Below are 18,520 nucleotides of genomic sequence, written 5' to 3'. Positions count from 1 at the left end.
TCTTGTTGTTTTATTTGTAATTACATTTCGTGGTGGCAACTTATCGATTTAAATTAAGTGTTAAGTTTTGGCGGCCTGCTAACTTACTTTGTAGTGATGCTGCTATAAAGCAGGAGGTCCCGGGTTTGAATCCTGGTCCTTACCGTTTTACTTGTATGTTTAGTGGAAATGTAATTATGTTCTTGAGTTATGAGTTCATTTCATGTTAAAAAATCCATAGGTAACTCAACCTATTGACCTAAAGGTCAATATGGGGATATGTTTGTTCGAGAAATAGAAGTAAAGCGTAAGGAATTAGCATGGACTGTTTTTGAACATATTCTTGACATTTGCGATAGTAATATCGCAGCGCAATATAGCAGTGTGACATTGCTACACATGGATGTGAATGTTACCTTGACTGACTCTAACTGACGATGCTATAAGCGCATTTATCATACAGTCAAATATAAAAACACAACTACTGAAAAATATATCTCTTCATTCGCCGACATAAGTAAGAGCTATGGGACTTATTTTTGAGCAACTTGCACCCACATTTTTACACTTGACTGTACTTGTTGTGTCTTGACACACATATTTCAAATTTCATTTGCTTAAACTAAAGCGAATACTAGTATTTAAAGTTGTAAAATACATACAATTTTCAAGCGGAAGTATCTTTCTAATTAAATGAGTCTAAGTGAGACTTCTGCATGTAAATTTTAACTTGTTGTTTTAATACAAATAGCCTTAACAGTACCAATAATAAGAGCTACAAATGCAACTTCCGATTGTAGGTACGGTCAAGGAATTTAATTTCCTACCCATTTCGTACCTTGTCACAGTGACAAACAACATGAAACTCGCTAGAGACCTCATACTATTGTCACTGTGACAAGGTACGAAATGGGTAGGAAATTAATTTCTTTGACTGTACGTAATTATGCAACTCTCGTGCCACTAATGTAAAATTGCATCTTATTAATTTGTATGTTCTTATCCTTTTAATCAATTTAGTTTTCCTTGCTCCTTACAATATTGAAAATAAGAAGTGTGGAGGGGCAGCATTATTCGTTTTTAGGGTTCCGTAGCCAAATGGCAAAAAACGGAACCCTTATAGATTCGTCATGTTCGTCTGTCTCTTCTTCCTCGCGTTGTCCCGGCATTTTGCCACGGCTCATGGGAGCCTGGGGTCCGCTTGACAACTAATCCCAAGATTTGGCGTAGGCACTAGTTTTTACGAAAGCGACTGCCATCTGACCTTCCAACCCAGAGGGGTAAACTAGGCCTTGTTGGGATTAGTCCGGTTTCCTCACGATGTTTTCCTTCACCGAAAAGCGACTGGTAAATATCAAATGATATTTCGTACGTAAGTTCCGAAAAACTCATTGGTACGAGCCAGGGTTTGAACCCGCGACCTCCGGATTGCAAGTCGCACGCTCTTACCGCTAGGCCACCAGCGCTTTTTTCGTCATGTCCGTCTGTCTGTCCGATTATGTCACCGCCACTTTTTTCCGAAACTATAAGAGCTATTCTGTTCAAACTTGGTAAGTAGATGTATTCTATGAACCGCATTAGGATTTTTACACAAAAATAGAAAAAAAACAATAAATTTTGGGGGTTCCCCATACTTAGAACTGAAACTCAAAAAATATTTTTTCATCAAACCCATACGTGTGGGGTATCTATGGATAGGTCTTCAAAAATGATATTTAGGTTCCTAATATCATTTTTTTCTAAACTGAATAGTTTGCGCGAGAGACACTTCCAAAGTGAAAAAATGTGTCCCCCCCCCGGTAACTTCTAAAATAACTGAATGAAAAATCTAAAAAAAATATATGATATACATTACCATGCAAACTTCCACCGAAAATTGGTTTGAACGAGATCTAGTAAGTAGTTTTTTTTAATACGTCATAAATGGTACGGAACCCTTCATGGGCGAGTCCGACTCGCACTTGGCCGCTTTTTTACATTTACACTTAATAGTAATTTATTATTAGCATTTTGATCTTGGATCAGTAGGTACAACTATGATTTTAATCGAAGGAGGTTGATCATAATCCTGCGGGCGGAAACACGCCTAGTGTGTGCAAGCCTTAAATACTTAAGTAAATCATACATAAGTAAAGAGATCCGATTGCACATTACGTACATCCGTTTGAAATAATTTCTGTTTGACAAGAAATGTCTTTGTGACTCTGACTTGCCGTTCTAATGGAAAGAAATAACAATAACAAACGTTGCCAGCTCGTCCTAAGGCATTGTGTTACTAGTGAACCAAAAATAATTTATTTAATTTGTATGAAAAGTTAAAAAAAGTTGAAAATCATATTTCGACCTATGTTTATATAATGTTTTTTAATCATTACGACCTCGCGAGCACCCTGTATTGACATACAACTATGACTATGTTTGCAGAATGCAGATTGCGCGCAGATTGAAATTGTGTTTTATAAAATAATATATTCCAATATTTACAGAAATAAATTGTCAAACTTAAAAAAAGTTACCCTGTCACAAAATGAAATTTAAAATGTTGCGACTCTTTGGCCGTTCACAAAAAGCGCAGTAAAATCGTTACTTCAGTAATAAAACATGCGACGTCTATCCGAATACGCCAAACTGGTTTAAATTCAATCTCAGTTTTTGCTTTTTCCAAATGAAAATTAAATCCACCTCGACAGGGTAATCTAGAATGTCGCGTTCAGTTTGGCGTGTTTAAAATAAAACAACAACAAATGTCCGTCTATTACTATCGACGGCAGAACACGATACAAAATTTTATATATTGTTTATTTATGTAAATGTCTATTTTTTATATTTGTAATGCACAAAATACCTTACTTTTTTTCATATTCTTGTTTTGTTTTCCGTTAACAGTATTATTTATCAGTACGGTATTGTAACCCTAAAACGGTGGTTTATTTCAAAATAGATTATAGAAATATCAATAGTTTATCAAGTAGGAAAGAAAAAAGTAACCTATAAGGCATTTAATTCTAATAGGTTAAGGTTAATTAAGTTCTAACCTATTAGAACTCAAAAATGGAAACCACTCCGCATATGCCAACGATTTAAGGTTTTCAGGGCAACTAAGAGACAAGCACAAAAGTCTTATCAATCAATCAAATCATTTATTCAAATTATTTACATTTAAGACATCTTATTTAAACTTCAAGGGCTGTAACTATCCATAGGCGACGGTAAATGGTTACCATCAAGCAATTCGGGGACTCGTTAGCCTCCCATATCAAAGTCGAACAAAAACCGTGTTAAAAGGAAATACCAGCGGAGCCCCTTCTCAGATTTGAGAATTTTAGGTAAATATCTCCGTCGCGCTGACGGCGACGGCTCCTTAAATTAGGGCGATAAGGTGCAAAGTGCAGTTAAGGCGAAAAATCCTTCGTGAAAATCTCAGAAATCGAGCTTTGTTCTCGACATTTTCCTCCTTCAACTTAACCAATCGTAACGAAAATTTAGGAACAGAATTTAAATGAAATTATCTGTGTCTGACCGTTTTGATTTTTAAGTTTGTTGTTGCCGATTTTATAGGCTCGGCATCTGTTTATGGCGCATTTATTTTAGAGCTTTTTAAAGTAACCTAGCTCTGATAAAAACAAGAATATCAAAAAAGCAAAAAGTACAGAGGCAATATTGAACACATAAAAAAAAACATCTAGAGGCAAAATCCAGAGAAGAAAATGTCGTTGTATGTAAAAATGACTACTAATGTTTCCTATTAATGAGAACAAAAAGAATTTAGGGCATTAAACTATTATGGTCGTCATCAGCCTTTAAAAAATCTCTAATAGCATCTCGTTGAGAGCAACCTTTTTTTTCACGCTGTCTCGCAATGCTCGCCACAGTAACAGGAAACCTTACTTTAGTAACTACACTTAGGTACTAACCTGTCGTCTTAGGTGCTATCTAGAGTACTCGTTAAGAGATATTAGATATCACTACCTTCTATCCTTTTGATCTACTATTATTAAACAATTAAACGAAACTACATTTTACTAAATTTAACGTAACAAATTTCATCATTATATGTATTATATAAACTCAAATTTTGTTATAATGTTCCAGAGTGTTATGTTCTACAAGCAAGTAGTTTGAATATTGCAAATTACCTATGATACCACAACAGAGCCAGGAAAAAAACCGCATCAAAGAAGAAACAGTTTCTAAAAGCTATACTAAGGCTGTAGTGTAAGTAGGTATGGTGTGTTAATTTACTCTAAAATGTGAATAAAATGTGTATTAACTCACGTCTTTCATTTAGTGCTGCGCCGGCTGGCAGTTGAGTAAAATATGTTATTAAAAAGTTAAGCTACTTTTGGTCAAAAATGTATATTTGATACGAAGCCATTGTTTCCGAGTATCCATTTCTTCGCACAATAATCGGTTTTTTATGGCTATCTTTCGTCTTCAAAAAACTAGATCAAAGAGAATCAATTATAAATTTTTAGGGTTCCGTAGCCAAATGGCAAAAAACGGGACCTTTATGGATTCGTCATGTGTCTGTCTGTCCGTCTATGTCACAGCCACTTTTTTCCGAAACTATAAGCACTATACTGTTGAAACTTGGTAAGTAGATGTATTCTGTGAACTGCATTAAGATTTTCATACAAAAATAGAAAAAAAATGTGTGTGCCTCTCCCCCCCCCCCCCCCTGTAACTTCTAAAATAAGAGAAATATAAAACTAAAAAATAAATAAATGATGTACATCGTCGAGCGTCTCGCGCGGGTCATGTTTGACCGCGCGGACAACGCCGGCCTGGACCATCTTCGGGACATCGCGCCACACCACAACACCAGACCTCCGGAGAGGTGGGCTCGGGACTTGCCCCGAGCCCTTCTACACCAGCAGTAGCCGACCAGCACTGCACAACACACTCACTCGGATCCAACACGCCACACACGCCAGCTAAGCTGCCGGTCGCCTTCTCCGCGGCTCCATAACCTGGCCCCGCTCAAACGGTATCACCAGGTTAGGGGCCGTGGGGTTGGATAACGATCGGTAGCGAAGAGCTGGCCCACACCAGCTACCCACACCGTCCCCAAAAAGACGGCCATTCGACCACCCCACCAGTCGGTGGGGAAGCGACCAGCTACAGCCGCCGCAGCCATTGTGCGGTAGCGGCCCCTCATACCCCCCTGACGGGGGGTATCGACAGATTACTCGACTGATGTACATTCCCATGCAAACTTCTACCGAAAATTGGTTTGAATGAGATCTAGTAAGTAGTTTTTTTTTAATACGACAAAATTTAAACAAACATTTTTTTTTTCATCAAACCTATGCGTGTGGGGTATCTATGGATAGGTTTTCAAAAATGATATTTATGTTTCTAATATAATTTTTTTCTAAATTGAATAGTTTGAGCGAGAGACGCTTCCAAAGTGGTAAAATGTGTGCCCCCCCCCCCCCCCTGTAACTTCTAAAATAAGAGAATGATAAAACTAAAAATATATATGATGTACATTACCATGCAAACATCCACCGAAAATTTGTTTGAATAAGATCTAGTTATGTGACAAATTACCAGCTCTTAATAATAAATAAATATGAAGGTCTCGAACTATCAAAATATTACACTAGGTACTCAGGTATTCAGGTCAGAAGCTATTACCGAATTTACAATACACCAGTAACAGTACCAGTACAGATAATTCGTTAAAACTTCTTAAAATATTCAATTTTATATCCTGTCCAATCTTAAGTAAAAAAGTCACGGTGACAAAAGTTAATATTCTCTTTTAAGCTCATCAGGTATTCTAAACCGGTAGCCACATGAAGGCCGAGGTCTAAAATTCCACAAGTCACTGTAACGCCGAATATTTTCGCAGCACTCATCGCTATCGATGCGTCCGGGCACAGGAAAGCATTCGTTTTATTACACAAAAGCCCCACCCCAATGAAACATTCTCCCTCGATACAAACAAAGAAAAAACTATAAAAGCTGCACGAGCTTTACAAAACAAACTTTCCGGTAAGAGAATAGAGTATGTTTTCGTTTGAGGAATGGTAGATTTTACGGCCTTCGTCTGTCTCAATGGCTATTCAGCGGAAAAATGTAAATAAAGTGGTATGCATTAATTGCTAGGTTTTCACAGTTCGTTTAACAGTAAGGCAGATTTCTAGTCTTTTTTTTTGTTTCAGTTGGAGTTTATTTTGATCTTACCTACAATCATAAACTAGAGAGTCATAACTTTTTAGAAATAGATACGAAAAAGGATATGAATAGGGTTTTGTTCCAAGGACTACGTGCAAAGCAAACAAAGATCGACATCAGATTTAAATGTAAATAGAAATCGGTTTTCTCGATAGCCGTAAAAGTTAACAACCTCAAATTAAACTTTTGAATCGAGTTAAGCGCTCTTTGTTTCTATCAGACAGGATTTTATTGGATTTCTGGTCTGGGCTTGGTTGTTATCTCCTATTTCATCTTATACAATATTCATAGAGTAACATGCTTTTAGTAAACGCTAATGTTCAATAACAATCATAAGAACCGGAGGGAAGACAATGGCGAATACACCTGATATTTCTGTAGAAATAGAAATAGAAATATTTATTTGCTTAAACATGGTAATTGCATACAGATGTCGAAAGTAAATTAATTTAGTATCACATGTTTAGCCAAAAATATGGCATGCAAAATTAAAGCTAGAGAAAAAATAAACCCTTCATTACAATGTCAAAACTAAATAATACCAAATCATTAACATGACATGTAAGTCGCGTAGTTAAATATTACGAACATTATAAATTTATATACGAACATTACAGAAAAGAGTTTAACTATGAATTTAATGTCACTTTACTTGATTCAGAATTATATAATACATCTAGTTAACAGAATAATCCAGAAACTCGTTTAAGGTGTAATGACAATAGTTCTTGTTAAAATAATTTAGAAAGTTATAATTACCCAGACATCAATGGAAAATAAATCACTAGGTACGTCTGTTAATTTTGTAAAATTAATTAAATTATTTTCTAAATATAATATATGCGAAAACGTTAGGTATTATGAGCGTCTACCTGCAGAATTGCGAATCGAACCATCTTACGAAGCATTTGAACGCCAATTAATATCTTTTTTATCGGATAATCCATTATATTTTGTAAATGAATACATGGAAATTACATTTTATATTATGAATTAATTTTAATATATGATTATTGTTATTTTATTCTTATAATGTAATGCCTTGTACTTTAATTTGACGATCATTACGAGACACCCAGGTTTAGTAGCCATATTGACATCTCTTCCGTAATATTATGCTATGCAATATTTTTATTCATTGTATTATTATTTGCCAATATTTATTTGATATCGTGATGATTTTTTTTCTGTCTACACATTGCATATAACAAATAGTTGACGATCATAGTATAAATTCATATAGATTAGCTTAAAATAATTTATATTTTAATTTAATATTATGAAAGAAGTAAATCTAAATCTATATGCTGACAAAATACATTGCTATATTTAAATAAAGAAGCGATCATCATGGATTTTAAAAAATCTATACAAGCTGCCGTTCGCTTCTGCATCAAATATTTAATGTATCTACTCTGACAAGTTAATAATGAAAAATCACTCACACTAGAAAAAAAAATCAGCTCCATTTGAATGGCCATTCGTTTAGAATTTAAAACAGCTATTGAATTCTTCGATCCTTTTCAAGGTAACTGGACAAGCATTGTTGAAAATTCAGACGTGTTACCCGAGGCTTCTTTCCCTTGTCGAACGATTTATTACATGAATGCGAACGTAAATTTGAAGTCTAAGGTTGATTATTCATGTGTACCTACCGAGATTTGTACTTGTTCGTAAATAGGGGTAATGTAAGCTGACGTAGCAGTTACTCGCATACACCGTTTTTCGAATAGAAAAGGAATACACGACAGGCGTGAGCTGTTTTCACCTTAAACTCGCTGTTCGCATGTCTCCAGGAAAGCCAGAGATTACAATAGAGGAAAATATATTTAAACTGCCTCTTCCTACGAATTCGCTGAACTTTTAACATTTTGAAGTTGATTCAATTTTATTGTGTAGCTACTTATTGAGATGCAGAAAAGTCTCGGAATCTTATGAACAACTTAAAAGAATATTTTATTGAAATAACTTTTCAGTCTAGTAACAATTTTTAATTCCAAAGACACGAAAATCTGTAAAAATGTTTTTAAGCACTTGTCAATTTATAAAAACAACAAATTAATTATTTGTTTTCAATGAAAACTACAAATACACTAGAATTGAAACTTCTTAAAATAACTCAAAAAATACTAAATTATGTAATTCTATACTGCTGCCGAAACTAACGAGCCGCCGCATGAGGGCTAGTAAGCCAAAACTGAACTAGCTGCCATCTTTCGCGGTTGCTAGTTAACTAGTATCTCCTATCAGCTCGTTAGCGTGTCTTGATCAAACTGAAATTGAGCTTAACTACCGCATACGCCGGATACATTCAGCTATTGATAATGGAGGGTAACTTTGGCGTTTCGCAAGTAAAAACGTACGTACGTGAAGATATTCCGCGTCCGTAAAAACAGAGAGCGGACAACATTACAAACCTAGTTAAATTATGTTGCCTTTTATGCATTGATAAGGGTTTTATGTATTGACAGCATGGTGTTCTGTATTTCAGCCGTTATTTATTATATGCTTAACTTTGCAGATAATAATGCATCCTGCCAAGTGCTGTCAATATTCTCATCATCGGACATACGATACTCAGAGTAGCAGAGAGGAAGTAAGTGGTATTAAAAGCAAGCAAAAAAAACACATTGCTGGCTTAACAAAAGCTTCCGATTCTACGTATCCATAAGTTAAATAAATAATGAAATTCTTTAGAAACACAACTTCCATGTTTTTAACTAGTACCTATGGTTAAAAAAATGACTAACTATATACGTAAGCACACGGCGAACATTCATGTAAGGCCTTATAGAGTATTCAAGACATGTAATTACCTCGATCATTCTACGTGTAATGACTCTTTTAATAGGCTTAGTCTTGCCTTCCTTAAGCATCTCACCGTCGTTGAGATAATTTAACGGGTGTCTTTATCCTAACGGATTTGTCTTACTCAGACAAAAACTAACATTACCTATGGAAAAAAATGTATATGTGCAAACGTAAAAACTTTACACAATTTTCGCTGCATGAAATTAAGTTATTTGAGAAGAGCATAAAACTAAACTGCAAGCTCCGAAAACAAAGTCCTTCCTCTAGCTGGTATACGGAATAATGTTATAACAAATTAAATTAGTTTCATTACGTCTGATTGCGAGTAGCCGGGACGCCGCTACGCTTTAAGTAGTTAAGAAATTCTCATAAATCCGGATCGCTGACGATTCTCCGACGATTTCAAGAATCTCTTGAGAACTCGGGAGTTATGTAACACTATCGGCAATCGATGTGGGTCGCGTGTGGCAGACGACGATCGTCGGCGCTTCGCTAGTAGAAGCGGAATAATTAATCGGTCAACCGTCACTCGTTCCACTTTTCTGAACGGAATTGGGGTGCGCTTTCATTGGTTGAAAGAATGTTTTTTTAGTTGAATAGATCTGATGTGGATAGTTTTTCTGCTACAATTTTAGCGGCGGATTTGCTGAAGTTATTCGAATAATGGTGACATTTGATATTTCAATGCTTTTAAAAAATATTTCATTATTCATTATTGATAAAATACCTGCTCAAGGTATTTAAAGTAGGTATCTACATGATTTTAAGCAGGTATTAATTAAATCTTAACAGTTTGACGACCTGGCTATGGAGCCGATGGTCCCGAGTTCAAATCCTGATAAGGTCATTTATTCGTGTGATGAGCACGGATATTTGCTCCTGAGTCATGAGTATTTTCTATGTATTTAAGTATTTTTATATTACGAGTATATACATCGTTGTTTAAGTACTCACAACACAAGACTTCTTGAGCTTATCGTGGGAGTCAGTCAGTTTGTATATGAATGTCCTATAATATTTATTTATTTATTATCTTAATAACGTCAATTTACCACCTTCAAATGCCGTTCTCCATGTGTGAAAACTAATCTAAATACCTAGTTAAATTTTATTTCTATAAGACAGTTTTAATACCAAGAATATTTCTGTAAAATCATTTTAGGCATAACAGGATATAGAACAGATTTTTTAATAATAAAAGTACCATAAAGGAATAAACAGAAAATTCCCGAATAGCTAACAAAGTTAAATAAAATACTTGTTACCTACGTATACTTGCTTTTACAACAGGCACTGAAAATGTATTATTGAAATAGAAACCTGCTCAGAAGAATCACTTTGTAAATTGCATTTCTGGGAATAAGCATTTTGTGGGCGCTCGACGCCGTGCAACAATCTCGTCCTTGTCAAATATGTGCAATATTATGCTATTATGAAATTTTATTATTTAGAAAATATTTCAATAAGGTTATTTGACGAAACGGAAAATACATTTTTCTCAAACTGCGATGTAGTTGACGTGACATACTTCAAATTAGGTCCAGAAATCTACGTATCCGGTGCGATTTATTTTTTTTATTTATTTTATTTATTCATTTTAATTAACACAGTATAACAGTTAAAACTAAAGCACTGTGAAATTACATATTGAACCTAGACAATCTAGACATGTATAATTGGAAAGAGTTGACATGAAACATCAAAATACTAATTAGAATACAGGTGACACTTATAACACAGAGGAGGGACGAATATCCATCATCTCGCTGAACCTCAGACATTCATCACGCACTGACATCCATCTACTTGCAAACACATCACATTCAGGCGCTGATGCGAGGAGTGAATTCAAGCTGCGTAAAGCTCGAACAAAAGGAGCGTTCCTGCGCGACACAGTTCGGGAACCCGGCACAGATAAAAGACAGCGATTACGAGGCCGAAACTCAAATCTAGAAGGTGTTGGGACAAACAGACGCACTACTTGTGTTGTTAACTCGACACAGTCAGAGTCACCGCGTAAGATATTACAGATTGTAGTGAGAAGTGCTGAGCTGCGTCTTACCTCTAGGGAGTTAAATCCCATCATTCCCAACAAAAACTTGGTAGGATAAAGGAATGGGTAATACCCGTACATTTTTTTGTATAGGAAGCGCAAGAACACTTTCTGTACTTTTTCCAGTTGTAAGACATATGTTGTCTCGTAGGGACACCAAACGACAGAGGCCGTCTCAAGCTTACTCCTCACTAAGGCATTGTAGAGCAGTTTTATTGTTCTTGAGTCAGTAAAATCCCTGGCATTTCGAATGACAAATCCCAACCTCTTGTAACAATTACGGGTCAATGCATTCAGGTGCTCATGGAAATTGAGACGAGAGTCTAGAATGACACCGAGATCGCGGATGGAGCTAACACGAACTATTGCGTCTGAACCCAAAATATATGTGTAGTTAAGTGGATTTCGTGCCTTGCTAAAACTTATAACCGCACATTTAGAGACATTAAAGGATAGTCTATTTTTTACGCTCCACTCGCGCAGTTGGTCAAGATCCTTTTGAAGAGATTCACAATCTGAGATTCCTTGTACTCCATAGATCAACTTCAAGTCATCGGCATAAAGAAGGCATCTAGCGAAACTCGGAACGGATGCCAAGTCATTAATCATTATACCGAAGAGCAAAGGGCCCAGTACCGATCCCTGACTGACGCCAGACCTAGTCTGATAAGTGTTCGATATAAAGCAGCCATGTTGCACATATTGACTCCTATCGCGGAGATAACTAGCGAAGAAACGGAGTAGTTGCGGGGAAAAACCGATATCGCACAACTTGCTCAATAGCACATCGTTATCCACGCGATCGAATGCTTTTTGGAAGTCGAAGTATAACACGTCTACTTGTATACCCTTGTCCATATGATCGGAAACCGAGTCCACCAAAGTTAGAAGATTCGACTCCACTGAACGCCGAGGCCTAAAACCGTGCTGGGAATCGCTAAGAAAGGGCTTAATTTGAGGAGCTACGAGCCTATTTACAATGCTCTCAAATACCTTGGCAATCGACGAAAGAATGGCTATAGGTCGATAGTCTTCCACGCGAGTTGAGTTACAAGTTTTAGGAATAGGTCTCACTCGTGTGACTTTCCACTGATGCGGGTAAACTCCAGTACACAATGATATGTTCAAAATGTGGCATAAAGGTTGTATAAGCCACTCACTACACCCTTTTAAAATATAGGCCGGGACATTATCAGGTCCAGGGGAGCTACGTGGTTTTAATCGTTTTATTGAGGCTTCTATGTCTTGCGGAGATATTTGGTTAACGTGAACGTAATTAGAATTACAAGACAAATCCTCGCGAACAATTTGTTCAAAGTCAAGATTTGGAACATTTGACAAAAAGACAGATGAAAAGAAATCTGCGAAGGCCTGGGCTGCCTCTGTCCCCTCAAACTCTGCCCCCTGGAAGGTAACTTGAGACTCGAACCCTCCTTTAGCTTTTAAGTTTCCAATATGCTGCCAAAACGCTTGAGGGTTGGACGCAAGCTTGACTTGCAAGTTATTAATGTAGTCATCGTATGCACTTGATATACGAAGTTTGAGACTAGCCCTAAGCCTAGAAAAGGTGGTATATATAGACTCGTCTCCTGAACGTTTCCAATCCCTATGCAATTTAGCCTTCTTCTTAAGGCCCATAATAATATCAGACGTAAACCAAACTGGATAACGCTTACTTGGCTTATTAGGTCTTGCTTTCCTAGGTATACATGCATCGAAAATATCGTATAATATGCCATAAAAGAGATCTACAGCCACATTGGCATCACGAGTCTCAAGAAGATCATGCCAGGACACCTTTGATAATAACAGGTAGAGGAGTTCATAATTGATGCGATGAGTGAAGATAAACTGAAGTCACCTGCTTTCATCTCCACAACAAACTGGCAAACTACGAGTTAAATGTACACTGGCAGGGAAAAAGACTGACGCACAACTTTGCCCCTAAGTACTTGGGAGTCACTTTAGATCGTTCACTCACATTTAAAGAACATCTTACAAAATTGGCTAGAAAACTGCAAACCAGGAACAACATCCTCAATAAACTTGCTGGTACTTCGTGGGGAGCAAACGCAGACTGCCTGCGCTCCTCAGCCCTGGCCCTTGTTTACTCTACTGCTGATTACTGCTCACCGGTGTGGCTGGAAAGTGTGCATACGGACCGAGTCGATGTGGAACTCAATAAGTCGATGAGATGCATCTCAGGCACCATCCTTCCCACACCAACTTACTGGCTCCCGGTCCTATGTAACATTGCACCTCCCAGACTGAGAAGGGAAGAGGCACTTTTAAGGGAAACCCAGAAACTTATAGCAAGAGTGGACCTCCCCGGGCGCCAAGAGTTCCTTAACCCCAGTTATCACCATCGACTCAAATCACGTCACCCACCTTGTAAGCTGGCTAAGGCCCTAATAGAATCCGGACTCAGTCTTAAAGAAAAATGGACTTCTGACTGGCAGTCAAAGACAGCCCGATCTCTTAGTAGCCTAATCTCACCCGGCGTGAAAGTGAAGGGGTTCAGCCTCCCGCGACATGAATGGTGCAAGCTTAACAGATTGCGGACAGGGTTCGGCCGTACCGCACATTTTAAACATCTTTGTGGATGGATCGACTCGCCCAGATGCGATTGTGGCGCTGAATCTCAAACTGTCCAACACGTGGTACAGGAGTGCCCCCTCAGAGCCTATCCTGGAAGCCCCGATGACCTGTTCTCACTTACTCCTGACGTAGCCCAATGGCTGAAAACCTTGGATACAAACTTGTGACATACCTGATATATTTTCGATTTACTTGTGATTTTTGTTATGCCATTCGATTAAATAAAGTGAAGATACTAATATGTAAAGGAATTTCATACAGCCTTATACACCTAGGCCTATAAAGCAACCTTCTTTTGTTCTTCGTCAAATTGTGACACAATATCTTGGCATTCAACCATCAAATACTAGTAAATTCGTAATTTGTTTTTAGCTATGTAAAACTACGAATAAATCAAATTGACTTTTTTTTTATTTCATTGCAAGTTTGAGAAAAGCCCTATACAAATCTTGGCGAGAAACGGAGTTGCCGGCCGCGTATCCCTATTCGCCCTCGCTTCGCTCAGCCGTCTATATTGAAATGATGGAAACGGAGGATTGGCCTGCAATCCTTCGTGTCCCTGTACTAAATACAACTGTATTTTTAAGCCATCCAATCTTTGGAATTGCAATTGGTAGGCATGTGGGTGGGGCAAAAACAATGAAAAATATTTACTTATTTACATAGACACAATCTTGTTAAATGTACCGTAATATATTGTATATTTTTTATGTATTTATTTAAACTTCATTGCACGATATAAAATTATACAAATGGCGGACTTAATGCCTTAAGGCATTCTCTACCACTCAACCATTGGATCAAACAGAAACTTGCAGTTAGTGCAGGATTGTACAAAACGAGAGGGAATATTCAACGGAGCCACGCCGTTTTTTCGCTTAAATAATGTTTAGTTTTAATTTGATAACATGTATATGTATGCTAATCTACGAGTATAAGGTAAGTATTAGTAATAAGGGCCTTGTTGCCTTAATCAAATTTTAACTAAATAAATATGTCATGTCCAGGTATAGACCAATTCGAGTTTAAGTTATTCGATCTGTTTTCGATATGGTACTGATCTGTGAAGTGTGTGATTAGTTTCAAGTGATGATTTTGGTTGAAGAAATATCACTTTTGACACTGATAGATCAGTATCATTGCCCTGTTACTATTTCATCATGCTTTTTGGTTCCTGATAAAATTGATCAACATATATTTTAGACGATTTTAGTACTAGAGTTGAAAACAACAATAGCTCCCTATTTTATAAACTTCTCAGACACTCTAGGTAATTCTAAGGTTATCGACCCCATGTTTACAGACAGAATTCATTCAGACATTTCCTTGCCATTGAAAACAAGACAACCCCATAATAATACGTATTTTACTTGTCTCGCCCTGGCTTACGTCGTGGTCGCTATTTTGGGGAAATTCGACGACCTTTGTCTATAGAAATAAACAATACAGCTACAGGAGTATTCAGAAAATAGAATTCTTATTTAATAATCATTTTAAGTAATTAGTGAATAATAATTATGTTTCATACCTTCAGTATAATAAATGTATACTTAATTAAACGTCTCAACAAATGAATAGCTTTAAATTAAGATACTTTTTTCCGATTTGCAAAGATGACGCTCTAAATAAGGGAACCAAGTCTCCCCAGTTTCCTCTACATACCTATGTAATTTTGTTAAAATTCGTCGTTTTATGAAATTCTTCGGAATTTCTGAACCCTTTTCTACACCAAAAATCGCTTGTAAGTGTTGAGATCCTAAAAATATGTAAAGTTCCTTACTTCCTCTCACCTGGCGAACTGCAATATAACGGGAACAAATATTTGTACAATTTTACTATATTTTTTGAAATGGAGAACAAAATATCTGCAACTTTTATTAGATTCCTTATAAATGAAAGTTATTTTATGCCTTGATGTAACATTTAAATTTCTTATGCTTTATATCAACGGCTTTAGGAGCATTAGGTTTTCTACATTTTTGTTTTATAAAATAATGATGTTATTAAACAGTTCCTGCTTTATTAGATGCGCTCGTCTAGGCATTACTTACCTAGTTCAAACTGCCAAAGCTATTTTTTTCATTACTTAAAATGTCGATAAATAGTAATTATTAGAGTCGTCATTTTGTAATTTGTGTTCGATGAAAAGACAAAACTTATTAAAATAATGGATGTTAAATACATAAAAGATTTTTTGTTAGTGCAAATTAAAATAATTTGTGGCTTGGAAACGCTGGTGGTTGGTTCAATCCGGAGGTCGCGGGTTCAAACCCCGGCTCGTACCAATGAGTTTTTCGGAACTTATGTATGAAATATCATTTGATATTTACCAGTCGCTATTTCTTGAAGGAAAACATTGTGAGGAAAACGGACTTATCCCAATAAGGCCTTGTTTACCCCCTGGGTTGGAAGGTCAGATGGCAGTCGCTTCCGTAAAAGTAGTGCTTACGCCAATTGGGATTATTTACCAAGCTGACCCCAGGCTCCCATGAGCCGTGGCAAAAATGCCGGAACTTGAGGAAGATGATAATGATGAAAGTTGTGGTTTCTAACCTTAAAAGTTGCATTTACTTACTGCCCTATTATATTTTAAAAGTCAGTTTGTCCTCATAAAAAAAATCATAGAATATACTATACTCGAACATATACAAGGTACACAACACAAAGACTTTGTAAGGAGTAGGCATTTTCACTACACAACTACACAATGGGCTAAAGACTTGAGCCTATTTGAAACGTGGCAACAACTGAGAAGCCCTACAAATACAATAATAAGATGTAATTAAGGGTGCATTACGATACAAGTGCGAAAAATAGGACATCCGAAACGAGTGGCGATAAATTAAAGTCGTGTTTTAATCGAAGGGAGTGTTTTAAATTGACACGAGTTGCGAATTACCGATTCGCACATGTATCGTACAACGTTTTACAGAACACATGGCCGTTATAATTTTCGACATAGTTACGTAAAGTGCTAATTATCGCACTAGTGCGGTAAAGTAGCACCATATGTAGGTAAGTTTGTAGCACTGTTTAATGACCTAATATAGTTGGTAGTGACCCTGCCTGCGAAGCAGGAGATCTCGGGTTCTAATCCCGGTAAAGGTATTTATTTGTGTTTATTACGAATATTTGTTCCTGAGTTATGGTTGCTATCTTCAGCGATATGTATTTATCTATATCTTCCTCCACTATGGGTTCAAATTTTACTGGCAATTTATTTTATTGTTGTTTGTGTGTATGTACAGTCAGTAGTCTGTTCATGGTCCCCTAGCACCCATACTATAAATTATGGTTAGTTTGAGGTTAGGTTGATCTGTATAATAGTGTCCCAAAATATTAATATTAATCATTTACTTATTTATTTCTATAATCGGAAGTCATATTCATATTTGTTTTTGATAAAATTATTGTTTGTTTATAATAAGTTAAGTAATTGAGACTCGGCGTAATATTTCCTGAAAAAGTCCCTCAAATTGAAAATCGTCTCCTTGTTTTGAAGTCTGTTGATTAGTTACTCAATGCTTACCAATCCACATAAATTTGCATTCTTAATAACAGAGATATTTGTAAATGGGTAAATGGGGAGCAGAAACAAATTTTACTTCTACAAATTTACCATGCACAAACCTTTATAACTAAATGATACATATAACACCATTTATAAATTAAACCCGATAACGATACAAAACAAAATGTCTGCAATCCAGCCGGATCAAGACGGTTCATTAAGAACAAAAGATGTCCCCCAGACTAAGCACGGAGCACCCACAATGAACCTTTTCAAGTCACGATGACAAGCGGAATTCAACGAATGATAAACAAATACTTGAACCACCGCGCCACAAAATGATACATAAAAAGAAATACTTTAAGCCAAACATAACCTAAGACTATAAAACAAACGATCTAATAAAGATACTCTAAACGGAACATGACAGACAACAACCGCTTCCAGCACGAGTATACGTTTCTTATGAGACATTTAGGACTTTTGTTTACCTGTGCTGTTTGATCCCGAGTTACTGTACAGGCCTAAAACAGAATTTAAAGACACTTTGAAATATAAAAACAGTTTAATATTAGAAACTACATAGTAGTGAACAAGTGCGTTTATAAAAAGTGATTTCATTCAGCATTCATTAATAGTGCTACTTAAAAAGCAAAAACCTCTAAATGCCAGCAAGCGGTTTAAATTCTTTAAAGCGATTTGAAAACTGAAAACGGAAAGTCCATTAGCATGTTCGTGTCTATAACCCAATTGTTGATGATCCAATTTTTCGATTCGATATTCTCTCATGACTCGTTTATTTTAATCCACGATATTATTTGCATTATGCAATATGAAATAACATTTTAAACCTATCTACACATGCAATTATTATAAACGGTATTTGAATACTATTGGATATTAAAAGCGGCTTCTATATTTTAGTTTTGTAACATAAAAGATTGACCGTTTCACCTAAGGCAAATTAACTATTTTTATATAACTTATTTATTTATTTAACCTTTATTACACAAAAGAATACTTTTCAGTACAAAAGGCGGATGTAATACCAGTCAAACTAGATTATGTATTTATTTCATATTAAAATTACGATAATGTGTATTTGTTTTTACAATTCATATTCTTTATAAATACTTGGTACCTACCTATTTATTTTTCAGTTTTACGCAGACATATTGTTAAAAAGTTTATATAGGTGCGTATACATCTAATTATTTATTAAGTAAAATAGTGTTATAAATGTACTGATCGGTCCGGACACCATATCTAGTTTAGTTTTATTTGTTATTTTTTTGAGTCATTTAATTTCTATATCGTAAAACGGAACACATTAATTAGCGACAGTAGGTAGGGTACTTTTTCGAATATTTTTTGACGTTTATAAA

The 18,520-nt window shown here is 36.1% G+C and overlaps 1 protein-coding gene across 7 annotated transcripts in view; it reads right to left on the bottom strand.

The window, feature by feature from the left end:
* LOC133526961 (small conductance calcium-activated potassium channel protein) overlaps positions 1-18,520 on the bottom strand; it is a 270,058-nt gene that overhangs the window by 92,309 nt on the left and 159,229 nt on the right. For all 7 annotated transcript variants that reach the window (XM_061863829.1, XM_061863825.1, XM_061863828.1 and 4 more), the window contains exon 5: positions 17,627-17,659. In XM_061863829.1, coding sequence (XP_061719813.1) covers positions 17,627-17,659 — 33 coding nt within the window. The remainder of the gene's footprint in view (positions 1-17,626; positions 17,660-18,520) is intronic.

Source organism: Cydia pomonella, chromosome 17, assembly GCF_033807575.1.
Source record: "Cydia pomonella isolate Wapato2018A chromosome 17, ilCydPomo1, whole genome shotgun sequence".
NCBI classification, from domain to species: domain Eukaryota; kingdom Metazoa; phylum Arthropoda; class Insecta; order Lepidoptera; family Tortricidae; genus Cydia; species Cydia pomonella.
This window is presented reverse-complemented; position numbering and strand designations above follow the sequence as displayed.